We start from the raw sequence: 18,762 nt of genomic DNA, 5'->3' as shown, positions 1-18,762 counted from the left end.
TGTACTTATTTATTAGCCAATTCCCTTTAGATTCTGTTATGGATGGAAAACAGGCAACATTTTTTTATACAGCAAGCCCAACAAAAAAAACTTAAGTACAGTTAACTTGTACATTACAACTCTACGGAGCTTTTAAAGGTTTCAAAACAGGTATTTTTGGGGCGTGACAAAGAAAAAAAATTTCCCCAATCAACAAAAAACTTAGCACATAGAGGGCATTTTTTTCACAAGACGAGATCTCTTCTTGCAGGATCAGTCACAAAAAAAGAGAAGTCCAACTGCCCTTGAACTTAATAAGGTCTGCAATGATGCGTTACTACTAGCAATGAGAACACCACTAGCATCAGTAAGAATGATAGCAATGAGGACAAAAAAATAACATGTCATATTTATATGGTGAATCAAAAAGCTGTTTCTGCCAACCAGTACAGTCTTCACAATTTCATCATGATTCATGGGATATTTAATATAATTTTCTTAAAAACTTAACCCCCAGTGTTTGTGATGATATTACACCCCTCAGGTTTAATTTTGGAAAGTTCTATTCCATGAAACTTCTAAGAAACATTTAAAAAATAAACTCTACACATTCAAGAAAAACAAACAAACAAAAAAACCCAACAAAACAAAACAACCCCAAACAACAAAAACCAGAGCCAAATATTTTTTATTTTTAAAATCTGCACTTTTTAAACTGGTCCCGATTTCTGTACAATTGAGGAATTCAAATGTCAACTTAAGATGTTGCTCAAGGCAGCTGTGTAGACATCAACCCTCCCAGGCAAAAGAAATGCAGCTGCCAGCAATAATGGTTTCCCCTTACACTGCCATACACTTCCTAGGGTAGGACTGCAGCAGGTATCCATCTCTTCTCATCAGCTATTTAGAGGACTTAATTGACCCCTAAAGTTAGATGAGAATTCTTCCACTCAAAGTTCAAAACTATGACTAAAGTAACAGTTAAATCTCCTAAGCTACACATCAATTATCTAATACAAAAAAAAACAAGAACAAAACAAAAGAACCCCAAAATTGTTCAGAAATATTTAAATTTTAAGTTTTATTATGATGCATTACTCATATAGGATACATACATTAGGGTACATCCCAATAAACCAAAACCAATTAATTAATTAATCTTAAATTCTAAATCAGGGCTATGAAATCACTATAATTTTGTTTTATTACAAAACCAAAATGATTTCATGAAAAATGCTTCGTCATCTTTTTACCACCAGCAGTACAATAGTAGCTACAACAGCCATGCCACAGAAAGGTTTCATTTCTTGTGCAGGTTATCATATTGCAATAAACATTTCTAAAATGGCATCCTCAGAAACAACAAACTCCCTTAATTAAGACAACTGCCAAGAACCAATTTTGGTATAATGAACTACTCTGTGATGTTTCATACGCTCCTGTTCTTATACGACTTCCTAAAAAAATCAGTGTGATTCTCACAGATTTTTTTTAAAGTTACATGCTTTACATTACAATTGTTATTAAAGGCAGTCATTACATAAAATACCGAATATTTCCAGCTACACTGTATTCTTCTAATTTTTTTACAAATGAGGGAATCGCTTCACTAGAATAACTCTGTTTCCACCACGGTTTGCCAGTTCAGAGATACTGCTGTAAGGTTACCCAAGAAAATATGAAACCCTCATGGCCTGACACAGTAACACAGTGCAAGAAAGTGTCTTCCCTCATAGAGCTCTATTATTATACATATTCGCAACCCATCAGAGAATGCCAACAGTGAGTCACCCACAGTCACTGCCCCAGGGAGATGATCCTTTCATGATGTCAATCACCACAAAAATTCTCACTCTTTCCTTTGCATTAAGGCTGCAATGGCCAGGAGAATGTTCAGGAATGCAGTTACCACAGAGCCAGAAGAGGTCCTGCTCACTTAGGGTTTAAATGATGTTATAATGATGCTGTCAAGACAAGGTACTACAAACATTTCACCTAAAGGAAAATTTTACTGAAGATCAAGGAAAAAGTTCCAGGGTTCCAGGATGAGTGGTGTACCCCTCTGATGCTATGCAAAATATATTCTTTGGGTCTGAATTAGTAAAAACAGCCTCTGCCTTGCCTAAACCCAAGATTGTTGGCTTCATTTTCTACTATGGCAGCCTAACCTAATTACATATACAAGGAAAAAGAGGGTGGCTGGAGGAACAGAAGAGGAAACATTGATGCTCACAGCCACAGAATGATAAGACACACACTCACCTGCAATATCTTCCCTGGAACTGTACAGGATTACTCAGCCTGGGCCTCAATTTGAACTCTTCACAATGATGACAATGATAATAGCCATAATGCAACTGGAACAGTTAACTCCAGCATCTTAAGTAGTACTGCTGGAGTCATTAAACTTACCACAGGTGTTTTGCTGACATTAGACCAGAGCAGAATCACCTTGGATCAATGGTAAACTTTGGTCTCTGCAAGAATCTGATAAGTAGGAGCATTCAAAATGCTGTTCTCCTAGGTCTTTGTACCTACAGAGTCTATTAACATCAGCTATAAAGACAGCTGACCAGCCCAGCCAATCATCATACTTGTCTTTGAGACCCATCTTATGTTTAACTTTCCCCATTTCACAAGGATTTAGGTGTATTTAAAAGATATGTACTATAAAACAGAGTATCAGACTACAGTGTTCACTGAATACACTTGTTTTCAAATGTTTTTGTGAAGTGAGACATTGCATTTTTATTAAGATCCATTATGATTTTCATCGTCATTGCTGCTAACATTATCATTCATTATTAAAATGAAGTACAGAAATCACATGGGCAAAGAAAACGCTCTGATCAGGAAAAAGGTCTAGGGACTTTAAATATGCTCTTGTATCTACAGACCTATCTGTCATTACAAATATACTTTGTTTCTATAAATAAAAATTACTTTAACCCAATGATGAAGTTACTACTTCATCAAGGAAGTTAACAGGCTTTTCAGAGAATTGTGGATTCAAATGTGTGGACAATAAAGGGAAAAGTGCTTATTTCTGTGAATTGTTAACTTCCCAGTTGTTCTGCTCTAACATTAATGCTGTGGAGGTATTGCTTAGGAGGGGATTTATCATACAAAGAACCATGTCCAGCAAGTAGGATGATACTCCACTTCACTTGACAATTTCTAGGCTTTATGTGGAGTATCAGTTTTTAGATTTTTTTTTTACCTTGTTAATGTCTTAAAATATTTTATATGTAACTATTAGCAAGTATAAAGCTGATATACCCAAGTACATAGAATTATTGCATTTTTTTTTATTTATAAGGATCTAATCCTACACCAGGTTTCAGTGACAGAAAACACCCTTAAAAACACACTCTATTTCTCTTGAAATAGAGTTTAAAAGAAATTTAGATTATTAAAGCAATTTCTGTTACATTCTGTTACTGTCTATTAGAAGAAAGTTTATTTAAATTAAGAAAACAATTCAAGACCAGTTCTGAGTTGCTCCACACATGAGCTAACCTCACTTTTTTTCCCTCATGAAGGTGTGGGTTAATAATCTTTAACTTAGTTTAACTAGGCAAGTTTAATTTTGACAGGCACTGAGAAGGGATGCCAGCTAGGTAAATCAAGGAAAAAAAAATATCCTGGATTTTATCTTGAAAAAAAGGTCTAAATTAGATAACACTGCAATTTGTTATCTGAGCTTAGCCTAACTTCAAAGACATAGCATAGGCCTAATTGAAGACTTAATTCTCACACACTTAATGAAGCCCTTTATTTACAGATCACTGACAGGAGAGTACCAAGCAGTCTATAATAAGCCAATCTGTTTATGTGAAAAAATGTTATATGATAAATAAGACAAGGTTCACTGTAGCTACTTTCTCATTTAGAAAAAAACAAACAAAACACAAAAACCATTTACAGTATGTATTGAAAACTTTCCCTTTAATAAAGAATTCTTTTTAATGAATTCCTACAGTTACAGGAATGTAATAAAGCATCTGAACCCATAAAAAAAAAAAAAGGTTCTCCCATAAAACTTAAAAATGGATAAACTGATTTGTCTTAAAATTTATAAAAAAATAATTGGACTGAGAAATTACATGCCAAGTTTCCACTTGGAAAGAAATTTTAGGGACTGTTACTAATACGAAACACTGAAAATGAAGGTTCCTAATGGAAATGCTGACCAAGTCTTTACTTCACCATTCTAGCTAGACACATAAATGCTCACAAACACTCTGTAAGAACCTGAAGCTTTTTTTGATAAACTCTGTTTCCGTAACCAAAAATGAATGACCACCTCTCCCAGCTTTTCAGCTCAGTACAGATATAGGCACAGAAATCCCTATCTTGCAAATTTCCTGACTTCCGAGAATAGCTTTGAAGCAGGAATTATTGTAAATCATGAGTGAAGATGTATTATAAGATGTACTAATAAGGCATGAATTATACTCTGCTTTTTTTTTTTTTTTTTTTTTTTTTTTTTTTTACCACTCTTTCAAGAGGTCACCATAGCCAAAATATCACTGCAAAGTTAATTTTCTCTTTTCAGGGTAAATTGAAGGCATTTGTTTCAGATTATCTATCTGATACGAGCTGGAGAAATAGCAATCTAATCAAATCATGCACGGTTTTCATTACAGTTTAGCAAAAGGTACTGTCTGACACTCCAATAAATCAATATTTGGGTACAGTAATTTCTGTAGAGCTGTAGGCCAAGACCAAATATTAAATAAAACAGTTAACGTAAAATACCTTTGGCCTATGCTGTTCTCAAGATTTTGTCACTAGACCCTTTTCACAGGGAGTCAAACAGTTTATTTCTGATTCATACTTTTTCCTTCTCTGTAAGTGGTTCCCAGTATACTTATCTTTGCCCAAGGGACAAAATCATGGTCTTTTTAGGACCACTTTCCAGATTTAGTCCCATGATTCAAGCCACCATCTGTTTTTAAAGGGGAAAACCCCTCTCTGTGGAAGCATTAACCTGATATGCCTCCAGTCTAGACTAATAATTATGTTAAGGGCAGAGTCCATTATCCATATGGAATGAGCAGAGGCTTTGACAAACCAGTAATAATAGGTGTCAGACTAGTCACTGAGGATTGCTTTCTTATAAAGGGGAACTTTAGGCTCATTCAAGGATTTTGCTTCCACTGAGACGGACAAACAGTGTGTTTATTTCCATCAAAGGCAAGGGACTGCCTTTAGTGTAGTGCTCATGAAACAGGAAATGGAATGTTGTTCAACAAGGGTTGACCTGCTCCTGTAGATTTTGTCAACACTGCTTTTGTTCAGAATGGGAAGCAGGGTTCCTCTAATTGTACCATTCCAATTCTTCTCATTGCAGCCTTTTATATATTCAAATAGACATGTTCATTTAAAATTGTCTATGCTTTGGAAAAACTGCACAAGCAAGACAAGTGTTGAGAACAGGCATGAAGCTGGTGACCTTCATTAGAAAAAAAAAAAGTACAATTCACAGGCTAACAGTTTTGAAATACAGGTTCCCCAGGCCCCATTTTATCTGTGGGCTTCAAACACATTTAACTTTCATTAAGAACACCATGCAAAGAACTTCAGCCAGGAATCAGTCATGACAACCACACCGTGGTTATTGAGCCTACAAACTGCGGAACCGGGGAATGTGCTCTCCAGTGCCATCTACTGGCACCTAAAATCACTAACCGACTGTCAAGCATCTTGTGTACAAAGTACCCACGTCAGAGCTCTGAGCACATATGTAAATACATACTTATTTAGGCTATTCCTATTTTAGCCGTACTCACTTATGAATTCTAGAGTAGGGCAATCCAAGGGTGTCTTTCAGGCTTTTTTTAGAAGGGCATGCTAATGTAATATTTATATAATCATGTTGGCATTCATCTTTAACGCACACAGTTAGACCACCATCCAACATCCACAAGCATTAGTGCAATACATTTTGCCAACCTCCATGAGACTATCTAGAGCACTTATAAAGGTCTTTTCAATTCAGAAGTGTTACACAAAGTACCTGCTTATAGGGAAAAGTCTTTATCCCATCTTCAAACAGACAAGAAGAAAATAGATGTTCAAGTATACTTTATGGACAAAAAAAAACCCCCTAAACTGTGTATAGCAGTATTATAAAATATTTGAATTATTTGCTTCCATGTTCCTTCCACATCTCAGAATTGTAAAGAGACTGAGAAGATTGTTATCACCACTTTCCACAGAGGGAAACCAAAAGAGGAAACTAAAATGTGGCTGTTTTTTTCTTACAAACAAGCCACTGAAAAGGGAATGAATATATTTCAGGAATTCTCACTTCTACATGCTGTTTTCAGATCACTGTTTAAAACAACATATTTGAGCTGACTGCTTTTATACTAATTCAGGAGGCTGGTATCAGGAGACCTGGACAGGCTGGAGCCATGGGCTGAGCCCAACTGGAGGAGTTTCCATAAGGCCAAATGCCGGGGGCTGCCCTTGGGCCACAACAACCCCCAGCAGCGCTACAGGCTTGGGGAGGAGTGACTGGAGAGCTGCCAGTCAGAGAGGGACCTGGGGGGGTTGATTGACACCCGGCTGAACAGGAGCCAGCAGTGTGCCCAGGTGGCCAAGAAGGCCAATGGCATCCTGGCTTGTGTCAGCAATAGCGTGGCCAGCAGGGACAGGGAAGGGATCTGACCCCTGTCCTCGGCACTGGTGAGGCTGCACCTCGATGACTGTTTTGGGCCCCTGAATTACTTGGGCGTGTCCAAAGAAGGGCAACAAATCTGGTGAAGGGCTGGAACACATGTTGTCCAAGGAGCAGCTGAGGGAACTGGGGTTGTTTAGTCCGGAGAAGGCTGAGGGGAGACCTCATCACCCTCTACATCTACCTGAAAGGAGGTTGCAGAGAACTGGGGATGAGTTTCTTTAACCAAGTAACAAGCAATAGGACAAGAGGGAATGGCCTCAAGTTGAATCAGGGAAGGTTTAGACTGGATATTAGGGAGCATTTTTTTCCAGAAGGGGTTGTTAGGTGTTGGAATGGGCTGCCCAGGGAGGTGGTGGAGTCCCCATCCCTGGAGGTGTTTAAGAGTCAGGCTGACATAGCGCTGAGGAATATGGTGTAGTTGAGAATGGTCAGTGCTAGGTCAATGGTTGGACTGGATGATCTTCAATGTCTTTTCCAACCTAGATGATTGTGTGATTTAAAATAGCTGCATACAAATGTCTAACAAAGGATAAATTTACAACCCCTTTGGAAAACACTATTGATATCTCACTTTGCAGAGCTATGTCAGAAATAAGAGCAGTTACCTTAAATTGTAGTGTAAATTCCTGTCATGAATTAACACTACAGAACGAAGCACATTCGGTTTCATACACAGACATATGAAATGGTCCCTGCCAATGACCAGTCAGTCTTCAGCTATCAGCTGTTTGGCTTTCTTTCAATCAGGAAAATATATCTAATATTAAAATACTTTAAAAGTTACAAGCATAATAAAAAAAATTTATTATTATTATTATTATAATTTACATGGTGTGTGTTCTTCGCTCCTATGCTGCAAATAGGTTCAAAAAGCTAATTCTGCTTGTAACCACTATTCAGTTTTATAATGTTTTTTGTAACAAAAAACCTCACGAATTCAAAGTTCTCCGAGGTAACTAACAGGAAGTAACAATCCTAAGACTGATCTCATTTAGAGGGTAATGATACCAAAAGTAGGTGCAAAGGAGACAAAAGAAAAAAACTCAAAGATGTAGTAAAAAGAGCAAAGGAAAAGACCCTAAAACTCTTGCAGACCTGCCCTAATGCTAATATCTATTGTAAGAAACGGACATCACTGGAAAAAAAAAATATCAGGAAAGATCATCTAGCCAAATGGCTTTGTCTTCCTGCAGATGAAAAGCAGTGTGCTACAGCCCTTAGAGAAGGGCAGTAATTGGTGCGTTGGGAACATCCAATGCCCTTCCATTCACTGACCAGAAGAGGACTGAGCTTCTGTTACACCGGCTAACCCTTCCCAACAGCATCAGCATGGACTCTTATCAGAGTACTGCCTCTAGATCACTTTCAGCATGCACTCAGGCTTAAGAAAGTGACTTGCCACAGCACAGCTACTTGCCACAGCACAGCGTTTTCTACATTGCCCCCAGTGAACTAGGAACAAACCATCCCACAGTTCAGCTGCTAATAAAAGTAAGATCACTGTGAATGCAGAACAACTGTTAGCACTGTGACAAAGCTAAACTAGATGGTGCCATTCAGTGAGGTTACCTCTGAGGAAGTGCAAGGTCAGAGCTATGACTGCATTGTCAGGCGGACTGGAAACACGACCAGAGCACTGCACAGCTTCCTTCTGTCTAGCTCACCACACATCCCTCTATTAAGAAATAATGCCTGTTACAATTTGGCCTTAACAGGCTTTGTCAGTTTGAACTCAAAATTAAACTGTACCCATTTTAAATAGGCTGCTGTACAAATATAAATATTTATTAATGTCTTTTTCAAGACTATATGAATCTCTTCTTGAAATTGCTCAAGTCATGATTTGGGGATATCTTTTTTTTGCAATAGCAAGCTTTGCTCCTAGTAGGTAAACTCCCCTGTTCAAGAAAAAACATTATACATGCCCTCCCAGTACTAACAGTCCATTACTGTTTCTGCCACCACAGAAAATGAGCAGAGAAAGTTACTAGCCTGTGATTTGGAAACTCCCTTGCCTACCGTATGCTGTCTGGCTGTAAGTACAGCTCTCCTGCAGGCTCTGCTTCTCATTTGTGAAGCAGAGATAATAGCAACTCCTTGCTTGCTTCACAGTAGTATGAAGTTAAACACAATAAAACCCTCAGGAACACTGTGGTCATAAGAAGAGTAAAGCAGCAAAGGCAAAAACTCGGGGCATATTTATTTTGCTGGCAAAGCACTGCTCTTAGAGCAGTAAGGCAAACACATCCTTGGTAATGACAGGTAGGGTTGCAAGTGATATGTATTTGGGCTGTTGCTTTTAACTGGTATTGTTTCTGTTGCTAGCTTTTCAGGACACTGTAATCAAATAATTGTTTCCTTGGATGCCAACTATTTTTCTTTTATTAGTAATACCGACCTTTGTTTATTCTTCTTCCTCCCATGGGAAATTTCAACACGCCTCCAGAAGGGATGTTGTATGACTCTCATTTATAATGGGATCACTCCTTTTCTTCCCATGGGAGGCTTTCTCTTTCCATTTTTTTCCCCCTCTGTATTTGTAGACGGGGACACCAAGTCAAATCTATGCTGTGTTCACATTCATGTGATCTGAACAAGACTAACAGATCAGCAGTTCTCACACATTTTCCTAGGAGACGTACAACTAAAGAGAATTCATCTCAGACACTATTCCATTTAAACTGTTTAGCATTCATTCTGGCAACGTTAGCAACAGACCATATAGGAAACTAGTACTGAAAATACATTTTGTGGTTTTTTTCTTTCCTTGATGCACCGAGTGTTTTCTGGGGTTTTGTATCCTTCATTCTTTGTTTTTTTTCCTCTTCACTTCCTACTTTTCTCACCACACTCATTCCTTTCTCACCAATGCATGCATTTTACTATCTGTCCTCAACCTTACTCACTCACAGCTTATTTCTTGATGTGTTTTTTGTCCTCTTTAGTTACCCTTCCACACGCCCCACCTGATCATCCTCTTTCAGGTACATAGTTTATTTTGCCTTCTTATTGTGAACTACTACCCCTTGTCATAGAAAATCCTTTTCTTTCACTAGGTCATCATGTACTACTGTCACACTCATTTGTAGCCCCCAGCTCCACTACTGGCAACCCTGCTGATGACAGATGTCTCACAATCAGCTGCAAGTCTGCTCTTGGCTCCACGCCTGAGGGAAGCTCCAGATTTTTTTTCACATTTGCTCTTTGCAGCAGCACTTTTATACAGATGCAGCAAAGTCACCTTTTCCTGAAGTACAGCTACTTAGAGAATTCCATGTCACTCTACACCACCAAGACTGAATACCTGTAGAAACAGCTTGAGAAAAATTGCAGACAATGCTATCCAGTGGGGTGAGTAAGCATGGATGGCATTTTGCCCTGGGAGTCCTGTTTTGAACAGTCAGAGCATGTCAGTACACTTCACTGCCTAACACACACTGCAGGAGCTCTGGACTTCAGCGTACAGACAAACCTCCATCATACCAACACTAAGCTACATACATCCTCCCCCACTATCTAGTGCAATACTTTCATCTCTTCCCATGCCTCCTGTGTCATTCAAACTCAGTATTACCTTCCCCCACTCATTTCTTCTACTTACCTTTGGCAAGCAAGAAAGAATACATGATTGTCCAATAAGGAGCTGGGGAAGAGAGTCTAGGGCATGCTAACTCATCAACCAACTAGCTGGAAAGTCTACAAATTCAGATTGGCTAGATATTCCAATGCTACATGCATTCAGATTGGCCTGATGCCTATCTATCAGAAGCTGGCAGTCAAATGCCACACTCTTCTAGCCTAAAAAAAAAAAAAAAAAAAAAAAAAAAAAAAAAAAAAAAGCTTAAGGGGCAATGTCTGTATAGATCCAATATACAAAGTAGTTGTGCCAACTTTTGGCCTGTGTTTTCCGCAATATCCATGTGCTCCTGAGCAAAGAAGCTAACACCAAAGGACTTGCTAACTAAGCTCTATGTGATGTTAGTGGCTATGTCTGCATTAGCAAGCAGTAGTTTGCAATAGAAAGCCTGTGAATCAAGACAGTGGCTGCTGAGAGCTGGATGCCCATGCTACATGCTTTTGCGACATGCATTAGCTCTAGACCAGTCCTGCAGACTGAAACCCCAATATCAGAAGGAGTCCTAGAATATCATCTGATCCACAGAAACACAGAATGGTTCAGGCCAGAAGGGACCTCTGGAAGACATCTTGTCCAACCTGCCCTGCTCAAACAGGGTCACCTAGAGCTAGTTGCCCAGGACCACATCCAGAATATCTCCAATGATAGAGACTCCACAACCTCTTCAGACAATCTGTACCAATGCTGGGCAACCCTCACACTAAAAAAAGTTTATGTTCAAACAATAACTACCATATTTTAGTTTTTATTTTAGACTTAAGTCTTATAAAAAAAAAAATTCCAGTTTACCTAGTCTGAGACCACTCCAATGCAATCAAATTGATATTCAAGAGATTTGCTTCAACAGCAAAAACACAAGCCTTTATCATAGCTGAAATGCTACTGTAGATTAACTCACTGGTTCTTCTACTACAACCATGTTCTGCCACCTTTATTCACACTCAGCAGTGCCTGACTTCAAAAAGTGGTATTTAACATAGAATTTCTTTAAATGTTTTAACATGGTATGGGCAGGTTTTTTTCTTCTTGCTTAGCTGCTTCCCCATCTTCAAAAACAGGACACAAAGTAAAATACAGAGAAACTGTCTAAACACAAATATACCACCATACTATACATTGCAATGGTTTAAACCATACAAGGATATGCTTCATCCATTCAGACCCTGGTAATAATGCAAATAAGAGATAATGGAGAAACACTGGTGCATTCCCTTTGACATTTACTTTGTTTCCCACATTATGAATTCTTGGGATATAATCTCAGTAATTTAGCATCTGTGATAGAAACCTGAAAACAACTTTCTCAAATTTGTATGCTAACACAAAACACTGTCAATGACCAGCAGCTACATAGACGTTAATGCCAGCTGTATCCCTAAAGAAGTACATATAGGCATTAGATAGTCTATGAATTTAGAGCCTATCCTGCTATAACACATTGCCATTTTAGACACAGACCCAAAGGAACCAGGCTCTAAGCCCATTCTGAAATCAATGCACAGCAGGGCTGATGGCAGATGAAATACACTGTACACAGACTCTACACAGTGAATAGCTGTGTATAACACAGCACTACACTACGTAAGCAATGGGTTAGATGATATGCATGCTGAGGATAGCCAGCGTCAGAGCTTTGTGATCGATCAAGACAGCCCCTGTTCTAGTACTGTTGAAGTCAGGGTTATGATTACAGCTCTGTGGCAGATCATTAGCTAGGACACCAAAGTCAGCCAGATCACTCATGAGAATTCAATTCAGTTTGACCTGCACAATTGCTATCGCTGCAGTTCAAAAATTATCAAATTATTTGCAGACAAGTACCACTGATATAATTTAGAAATAAAAGACATGAGTAACAATAATAGAGTCAAACAACACATGCCACAACACTTTCTACAGCTTCGAAAAAGAGTGGAGAAGAGTCATTCTAATGAAAACTCCTAGAAGGATGGACTTAAAAATGGCTATTTTCTCTCCAGTATTTTGTTTCTCTTCAGATCATTAGGGAAGACCTCTACAAGTATAGTCTCTCACTTTTACTATTTTAACAAGATTTTCACAAAAACTTTTAAAAAGTCTGAGAGCTTCTGTTAAACTGTATAATAAAACTGCATCATGCCCAAATGCTTTATTCCTTCAACCTAGCCAGTCAGGGAAATGAATTAATGAATCAACCTGCAAAATGAAGTGCTACTTTTATGAACACAGGAGCAGAATCTGGCACTCTGAAGACTTCCTGCTAAACTGGCTTGCCCATATAGACAGCACATTTGTCTTAGACCTTTTAACAAAACATTTTAGAAAAGTAATAACTGCTATTTTCTGCCCATTAATACGTCCAAAATTTAAAATTAAAGTTTATCAATTTGCATGGTGGGAAGAAGAAAAAGGTTTAATCCAACCTTTTTTTGATAAAATTTTAACAGAATAGCTGTTAACATTCAAAAATGCTTCAGGGTCAATTCCCATTAATTGTGGTAGCATTGATTTAATTTTTAAGTATAGGTAGGATGCTTTTCCCATACCTGCAACCCTATTTCTATCATAAACAAGTTTCTTCTTGACTACTTTAAAAAAAAAAAAAGTAATTACTCCCAGTCAATTTTCATATTCATACAGAAAAAGTAGCACTGTTAGACATATCAGTGTGCTTAAAGAAATCAGGGTGGAAAAAAAACAGCAAAAATTCTGTTTACAAACAAAACATGCAAAGTATTCTGGATATAAAATTTCCACAGGCAGTACTTCAACCAAGTATGTTTTCAAAATTAAACAAGAATTAGGAACTCATAAAATACACATGCTAACTAGGAGTCACCAAGCCAAGCGGAAATGCTGTACAGGAAGGTGTGGCTGTCGCCCTGTTAAAGCCAAGGTGTCTGAGTCAGCACTGCAAGGGTGGCATCTTCATCTGTTTAGGAGCCAAAAAGTGGAGTCCTCTCCTGAGGGCTGTGCCTACAGTAGCTTTTGAAGACCTGAGCATGGCTCACCCCTTTGGAACATAACTGCCTTGGGAGGGGCATGTTATGCAACACCAAGGCAGTTACAGCACCTGCCAAGTTTTGTGCTCTAGCTCTCAAGATTAGCCCTGTTTCTCATGACTATTTAACAAAATTCAAAACTAGTCTTTTGAATAGACTTAATTCCAGGGTAACTTGCTCCCCTCCTTCCAAAGTACCACAGTCATTAGGTTACAACCATGTTACTTCCTGCATCTGAACACATTTATTTTGTATTTTGTAAAATCCGCTCGGTTTCAACTGAGGAAACAGAAGGTGTCTTTGCCCCTAACTCCCTTCTCACCTTCCGCCAGCCTAGACACTGGCCTGGTGATTAACATACTGTCATGGGAAGGAAAATACATTGATATAAATGAGGACACACCTGAATCTGATTGGAAAATACATTGATATAAATGAGGACACACCTGAATCTGATTTTCTTGCTTGTCCAACTAGTCTAACCACTATGTTAACAACTGGATCATGGGCAACCTGGTTTGGAGTAACAGGGTCCATTGCTACTCTGGTTTGGTTTGTTGTTGTTTTATTAAAAGGAATTATCCAAGCATTCGCATTGGATCACTCCCTCATGAGGCTTAGATGACACCTCAACTAACTCCTGATTGGTTTACGTCCCTAGTTACACATTCCAAACACCGCAATTGTTATGAAGTGTTACGCTCAGAATATGCCTACAGAGTTAAAGTAGCTCCATGATCCTTCAGCTGTTGAAGGTTGTTTGGACTTTTATTACTGTCAGTCTTCAATGAACCAAGTCTTAGGTCCAGATACAAATACTTAGATATTAAATATACATACTTCATATAATATCAATGATTTTTAAAAAAACTCATTCACTGAGAAAAAGGCATATCACTATAGATACACAGCTTGCAGATCAGCATCTCAAGTTGTGATCAAAACTTATATTCACCACTTTAAGTCTTCAAGAGCTTTTGTTTAGAGCCTAAATGGACTATGCAATGTGAACTAAAGACACGAATGAACATTCCTTTTCCCTTCTTCCCCGCAGAAAGAAGTATTCCAAACATTAAAAAGAGTGGTAAGTGGATATACACAAAGTTATAAAATATCCTCTGACATTGATAATGAATGCTATTTTAAAATTCCCATGTTGATTATGATTTGGCAATTTTACTTTCTAAAACAAAATCCACTTGGGAATGAAAATAGATACTGTTTTAAAATTAGATTATCATATATCCACATACTACTCCCAATTACTCAAGCTGTGCCTTTTTTTCATATCCAAATTACATAACTTTCAACAGCAGAATTGATATTGTTCCTTTTCCAAGGATATGATTAACATCTGAGCCTATGGAAAAGAGGAGTATTTTAGTTAATAACTATACTTTTGTATACAACTTACCCAGCCTTTCTGTAGAGGTACAATATGAAAACCCATTCCATTTATTTAGTTTCTCATTGTACAGGGTTTCCTCCCTATTCTTTCAATTAAACTTTTTTCCCCCCCTTTTCAAAGGAGTCCTTGCACCAGCAGCAGTTTTAATGACTTATTCTTCAAAGCCCGAGAAAAGAGACTTCCCTTTCTGCCTGTTCCATGCTCCTGCCATGCCTTCCTCACAGCTGTTCTGCTGGTCTCCCAGACACCTCATCTCCCTACCTCTGCAGCTTAGTAGCTCAGAACTCCATAGCACTGCTAAAAGAGAAACAAAGCAGCTGACAGAAAATGCACAAGCAGAACAAACAACTTGGCATTAGGTGTAAAAAAAAAAAAAAAACTACACCTGCATAGCTTCTGTGATCTATGTGACATGAATCACAGCACTGACTCAAAAAAAAAAGCAACCAACCAACCAAACACCAAACATTGTTTCTGACCTTGTAATAAACTCAGACTGAAATACCTACTCTGAAAGAACCAACACAGATTTCAACTTTTTTTTACCCTTACAAGAATTTAGCTCTTCTGTGCTACTCCTGCCCTCTTACTATTGTGAGCCAGACAACTGTAAATTATATACCAAACACCTTATGCTATTATGCTCTTGCTTTCTTTCTCTGCTTACCCTCCAGAGTTCTTCCATTTTAGACCTATTACAAAGATCTTACGTCCAGCTGTGCCACACTAACACAAACCAAAGTAATCCACCTTTAATGTCCCATGATTCCTCTTGACCCAGCTAATGACAAAAGTGGTGGTCTAAGTGAGAGCAGGTATGATATGGAGATTATAAGAACACAGTATGTCCATAGGGCTACCCCCCCAAATGCCTACGGGTTGAGAGATTTCATGTGTTGATAGCAGCCAAGGCAAAGAAGGGTGAGGTGCTTTAATTATGCTATCATTTGGTTGTCAAATAAGGTGTTTTCCAACTCTAAGGCAACTGTTTTAAGAAGCAAATTATGCATTTTAATATACTGATATATATTAAAATGGAAAAAAAAAAATGCAAAACCACTAGTGCATAGAAATGAAGTATGGCTACCAAACCATGAATAAAACATGGCATTTACAGGTGATAAAAACTAAAAAGCTCTAATATTATTTAATCCATTAAAAAATACACAAATGTAATACTGAAAATTTTGAAAGGGATCTGACATGAGAAATTACCAGTTTCTTTTGCAATTAACTGGAAACATTATTTAATGAAACGAGGTTCTTAAAATTATAACATTAAAACTTCCTTTTGGTACTGTAATTCTATCAATTGTAATTACATCTCAAAGAAAAAAAAAAAATCCCAAGTATTTTTTAATACTATTAAGCTAGGAAAAATAAAGTGATAGGATAAAAAGCCCTACCAAACATCAAAGTGAAAAAGAGATCATAGATAGGAATGTTGTTCTACCAATTTGTGAGCTCTCAGGAATGTATTTTTATAAGAGGAATACAAGCTTTTTCCAAAAGTACCAGAATTTAGTCCTCATAAATAACAAAGTAAATTGAGTAATGACCTTAACCTAGTACAGGTATTAAAAGCTCGTGCTCTTATTAATTCAGAAGTTTAAAAAAAATGCCAAGATGGAGCAATATAAGAATGGATTTGGGAAAAATATTTAATTATACCATATTATATAACTTAATTCCACACAATCTATCATCATAGATTGTTCTTGTAAAATATTATATATTGCATTTTATAGCTCTGAAGAATCAGTACTACCAAACAGAAATAGAATTCTGCAATTCAAGATCATACTTCTTCAGACAGACAAGGTGCTAAATATAGGTCCTGTTAATAGGAGAAAACTCATGGTGAATATTTTAAAAACTCATTTATACTTATGACTGTAAAACAATTAGTGATGTCCTTTTTTTTTTTTCTGTTCTACATTCCAGGTCAGGTTTTGTACATCCTATATGAAAAGTACTAATAAAATCATGACATAACTTTTAACTAGAATCTGTTGCATCATATGAATTTAAAAGCTCCAGTATTCAACTGTAGCCCAGTTGCTGTAGAAATTATGACAGCTGGAAACTCACCTACGGGGTCTGCAGCTAAGAACTGATTGTCAACTTCCTTCATTACCTGTTACATGAACTTCCCCAAGGCTAGAGATGAACAATGGTGCTCAGGGTCTGTGACTCTTGAACTCCCCACATGCAGGATTCACAATTATTCTGCTGTTACTTGCAAAGTGGTCTGTCAGAAAGATGCTTTATTTATTTTTGGTACTAGTCAGAATAAGTCTGAATTTCAACATAAGAAAGTCCTCCTTCAAGAAAAATAAGGCAAACAATAGAGTTCGATGAAAAGACCTTCAGGTGAAGTTGGATTTTTTCCAGTGAGTAAAGGAATGTTTTGCAAAACAAACATACTAGAAATGTAGAGATATTTTTTTAAAGCACAAATTGTGAAAGACATAAAGGAGCTGATTTCCACTGGAAAAGCAGGCTTAACTATCTGTAGCTTGTGCCAATTCACCTAGAATCAGGAATAACATCAACTGCAAATTTTGTTATGGCAGAAAAGACTAACAATTACATGGCAGAACTGGGATAAAAACCTCACGGAGAGATGCCTACTGTTAGTTCATACCTTTTGCACGCCCTGAAGATGCTTCCTTTGCCAACTTGCCTATTTGTTCACAAAGGACAATAACATGTACAGGTAAACTCTCCCTAAATACTGTCAAAACAGCCATTCACTGTGCCACCTTAGAGCAGTACAAGGAAAAAGATCCCAGTGACTATGTGGTTCAATAGAGGGCTCAGGGAAAAAAAATGCTCACAATTTACTGAGGGCTTTAATTGTTTTTCATAACTTCTTAATCTTAAGTGATACATACCTTCTGCCCCCTATGTCAAAACAAAACACAAACAAAAACCCAAGAAGAATCAAAGCCTGAAAAACAGTCAATTAAAGGAAAATACGGCAATCTCTCCTCTGTGGAGTAGGGCGGCACTGGAGGCGGGGCTGCTCGCGCAGGCCGCAGCTCCCCAGACTGCGCACCGCAGGGAAACCGGCCGAGGGGGCGCCCACTGGGGGAACACCCACAGGTGACACTGCACCCCCTGCCTGACCCCTGCACGCTTCCCGAGGCAGCCTCCCAGGCTGGATGGGATTCCAAACGCCCAAAGCCCCCCAGGCCTTCCTCTCCTAAGCCGCCCCCCATATCCACACCCCCTGGGGCTCTTCAGGAGGCTGCCCTCACCGCGGCCGGGCCCAAGAGCGACCAGCATCCGCTGCACTAGCGGCAAACGGGCCTACGGCGCGACAAGTACATCGCCGCTGCGGGAGACGCCACCGGGCAGAGCAGCTCCCGGCCCACGGACGAAAGCTCGACCCGGGCACCCTTAACTACCCCGCTCCTAAACAACCTCCCCGACACGGCGCGACGCGCCAAGCACCCGCTGTGCGCATGCGCAGAGGGAAGTGCTGCCTGCCGGGGTTTCCTCCTCGAGCGGCGCTTGCTATTGGCTGGCGAACATTACCGAGCGCTTTCGTGCTCCTCCGGCGCGACGCCGAAGGCGGGGGAGCGCACGGCTCGAGTGCGGCGCAGTGCATTGTGGGGCGGAAGAGGAGAGTCACCGCTCTGTTGGGGCCGCCATCTTGCCTGCGTCCGGACTTGCTCCTGCTTTCGGGGCCTGCTCCTTCTCCTCACAGCGCGAAGCCGTGGAAAGGGAGAGGACAAGGGGCCCTCCCGGGCGGTGCTGATGCGTGCAGAACCTCCTCGCACCTCTTTCGGGCGCCGCTAGCGAAGGGGGCGGGGGTGGTCGGGCGGTCGCCGGCGCGGCCTCCTCCTCTCTTCTGCCGGGATGGGCCGGTCCCGCAGCCGGAGCTCGTCCCGCTCCAAGCACACGAAGAGCTCTAAGCACAACAAGAAGAACCGGAGCCGATCGCGGTCCCGCTCCCGGGAGAAGGAGCGAGCGCGGAAGCGCTCCAAGTCCCGGGAGAGTAAGCGGAACCGGCGCCGGGAGTCTCGCTCCCGCTCCCGCTCCAACACGGCCCCCTCCT

The 18,762-nt window shown here is 39.5% G+C and overlaps 1 protein-coding gene across 1 annotated transcript in view; it reads left to right on the top strand.

Moving 5' to 3' along the window:
• ARGLU1 (arginine and glutamate rich 1) overlaps positions 1 to 18,762 on the top strand; it is a 63,670-nt gene that overhangs the window by 35,529 nt on the left and 9,379 nt on the right. Inside the window, exons 4-5 of the mRNA XM_026845747.1 lie at positions 15,507 to 15,511; positions 17,048 to 17,054. Of these exons, the coding sequence (XP_026701548.1) occupies positions 15,507 to 15,511; positions 17,048 to 17,054 (12 nt within the window). The remainder of the gene's footprint in view (positions 1 to 15,506; positions 15,512 to 17,047; positions 17,055 to 18,762) is intronic.

Source organism: Athene cunicularia, assembly GCF_003259725.1.
Source record: "Athene cunicularia isolate RWA chromosome 1 unlocalized genomic scaffold, athCun1 chr1_part1, whole genome shotgun sequence".
Lineage (NCBI taxonomy): Eukaryota > Metazoa > Chordata > Aves > Strigiformes > Strigidae > Athene > Athene cunicularia.
This window is presented reverse-complemented; position numbering and strand designations above follow the sequence as displayed.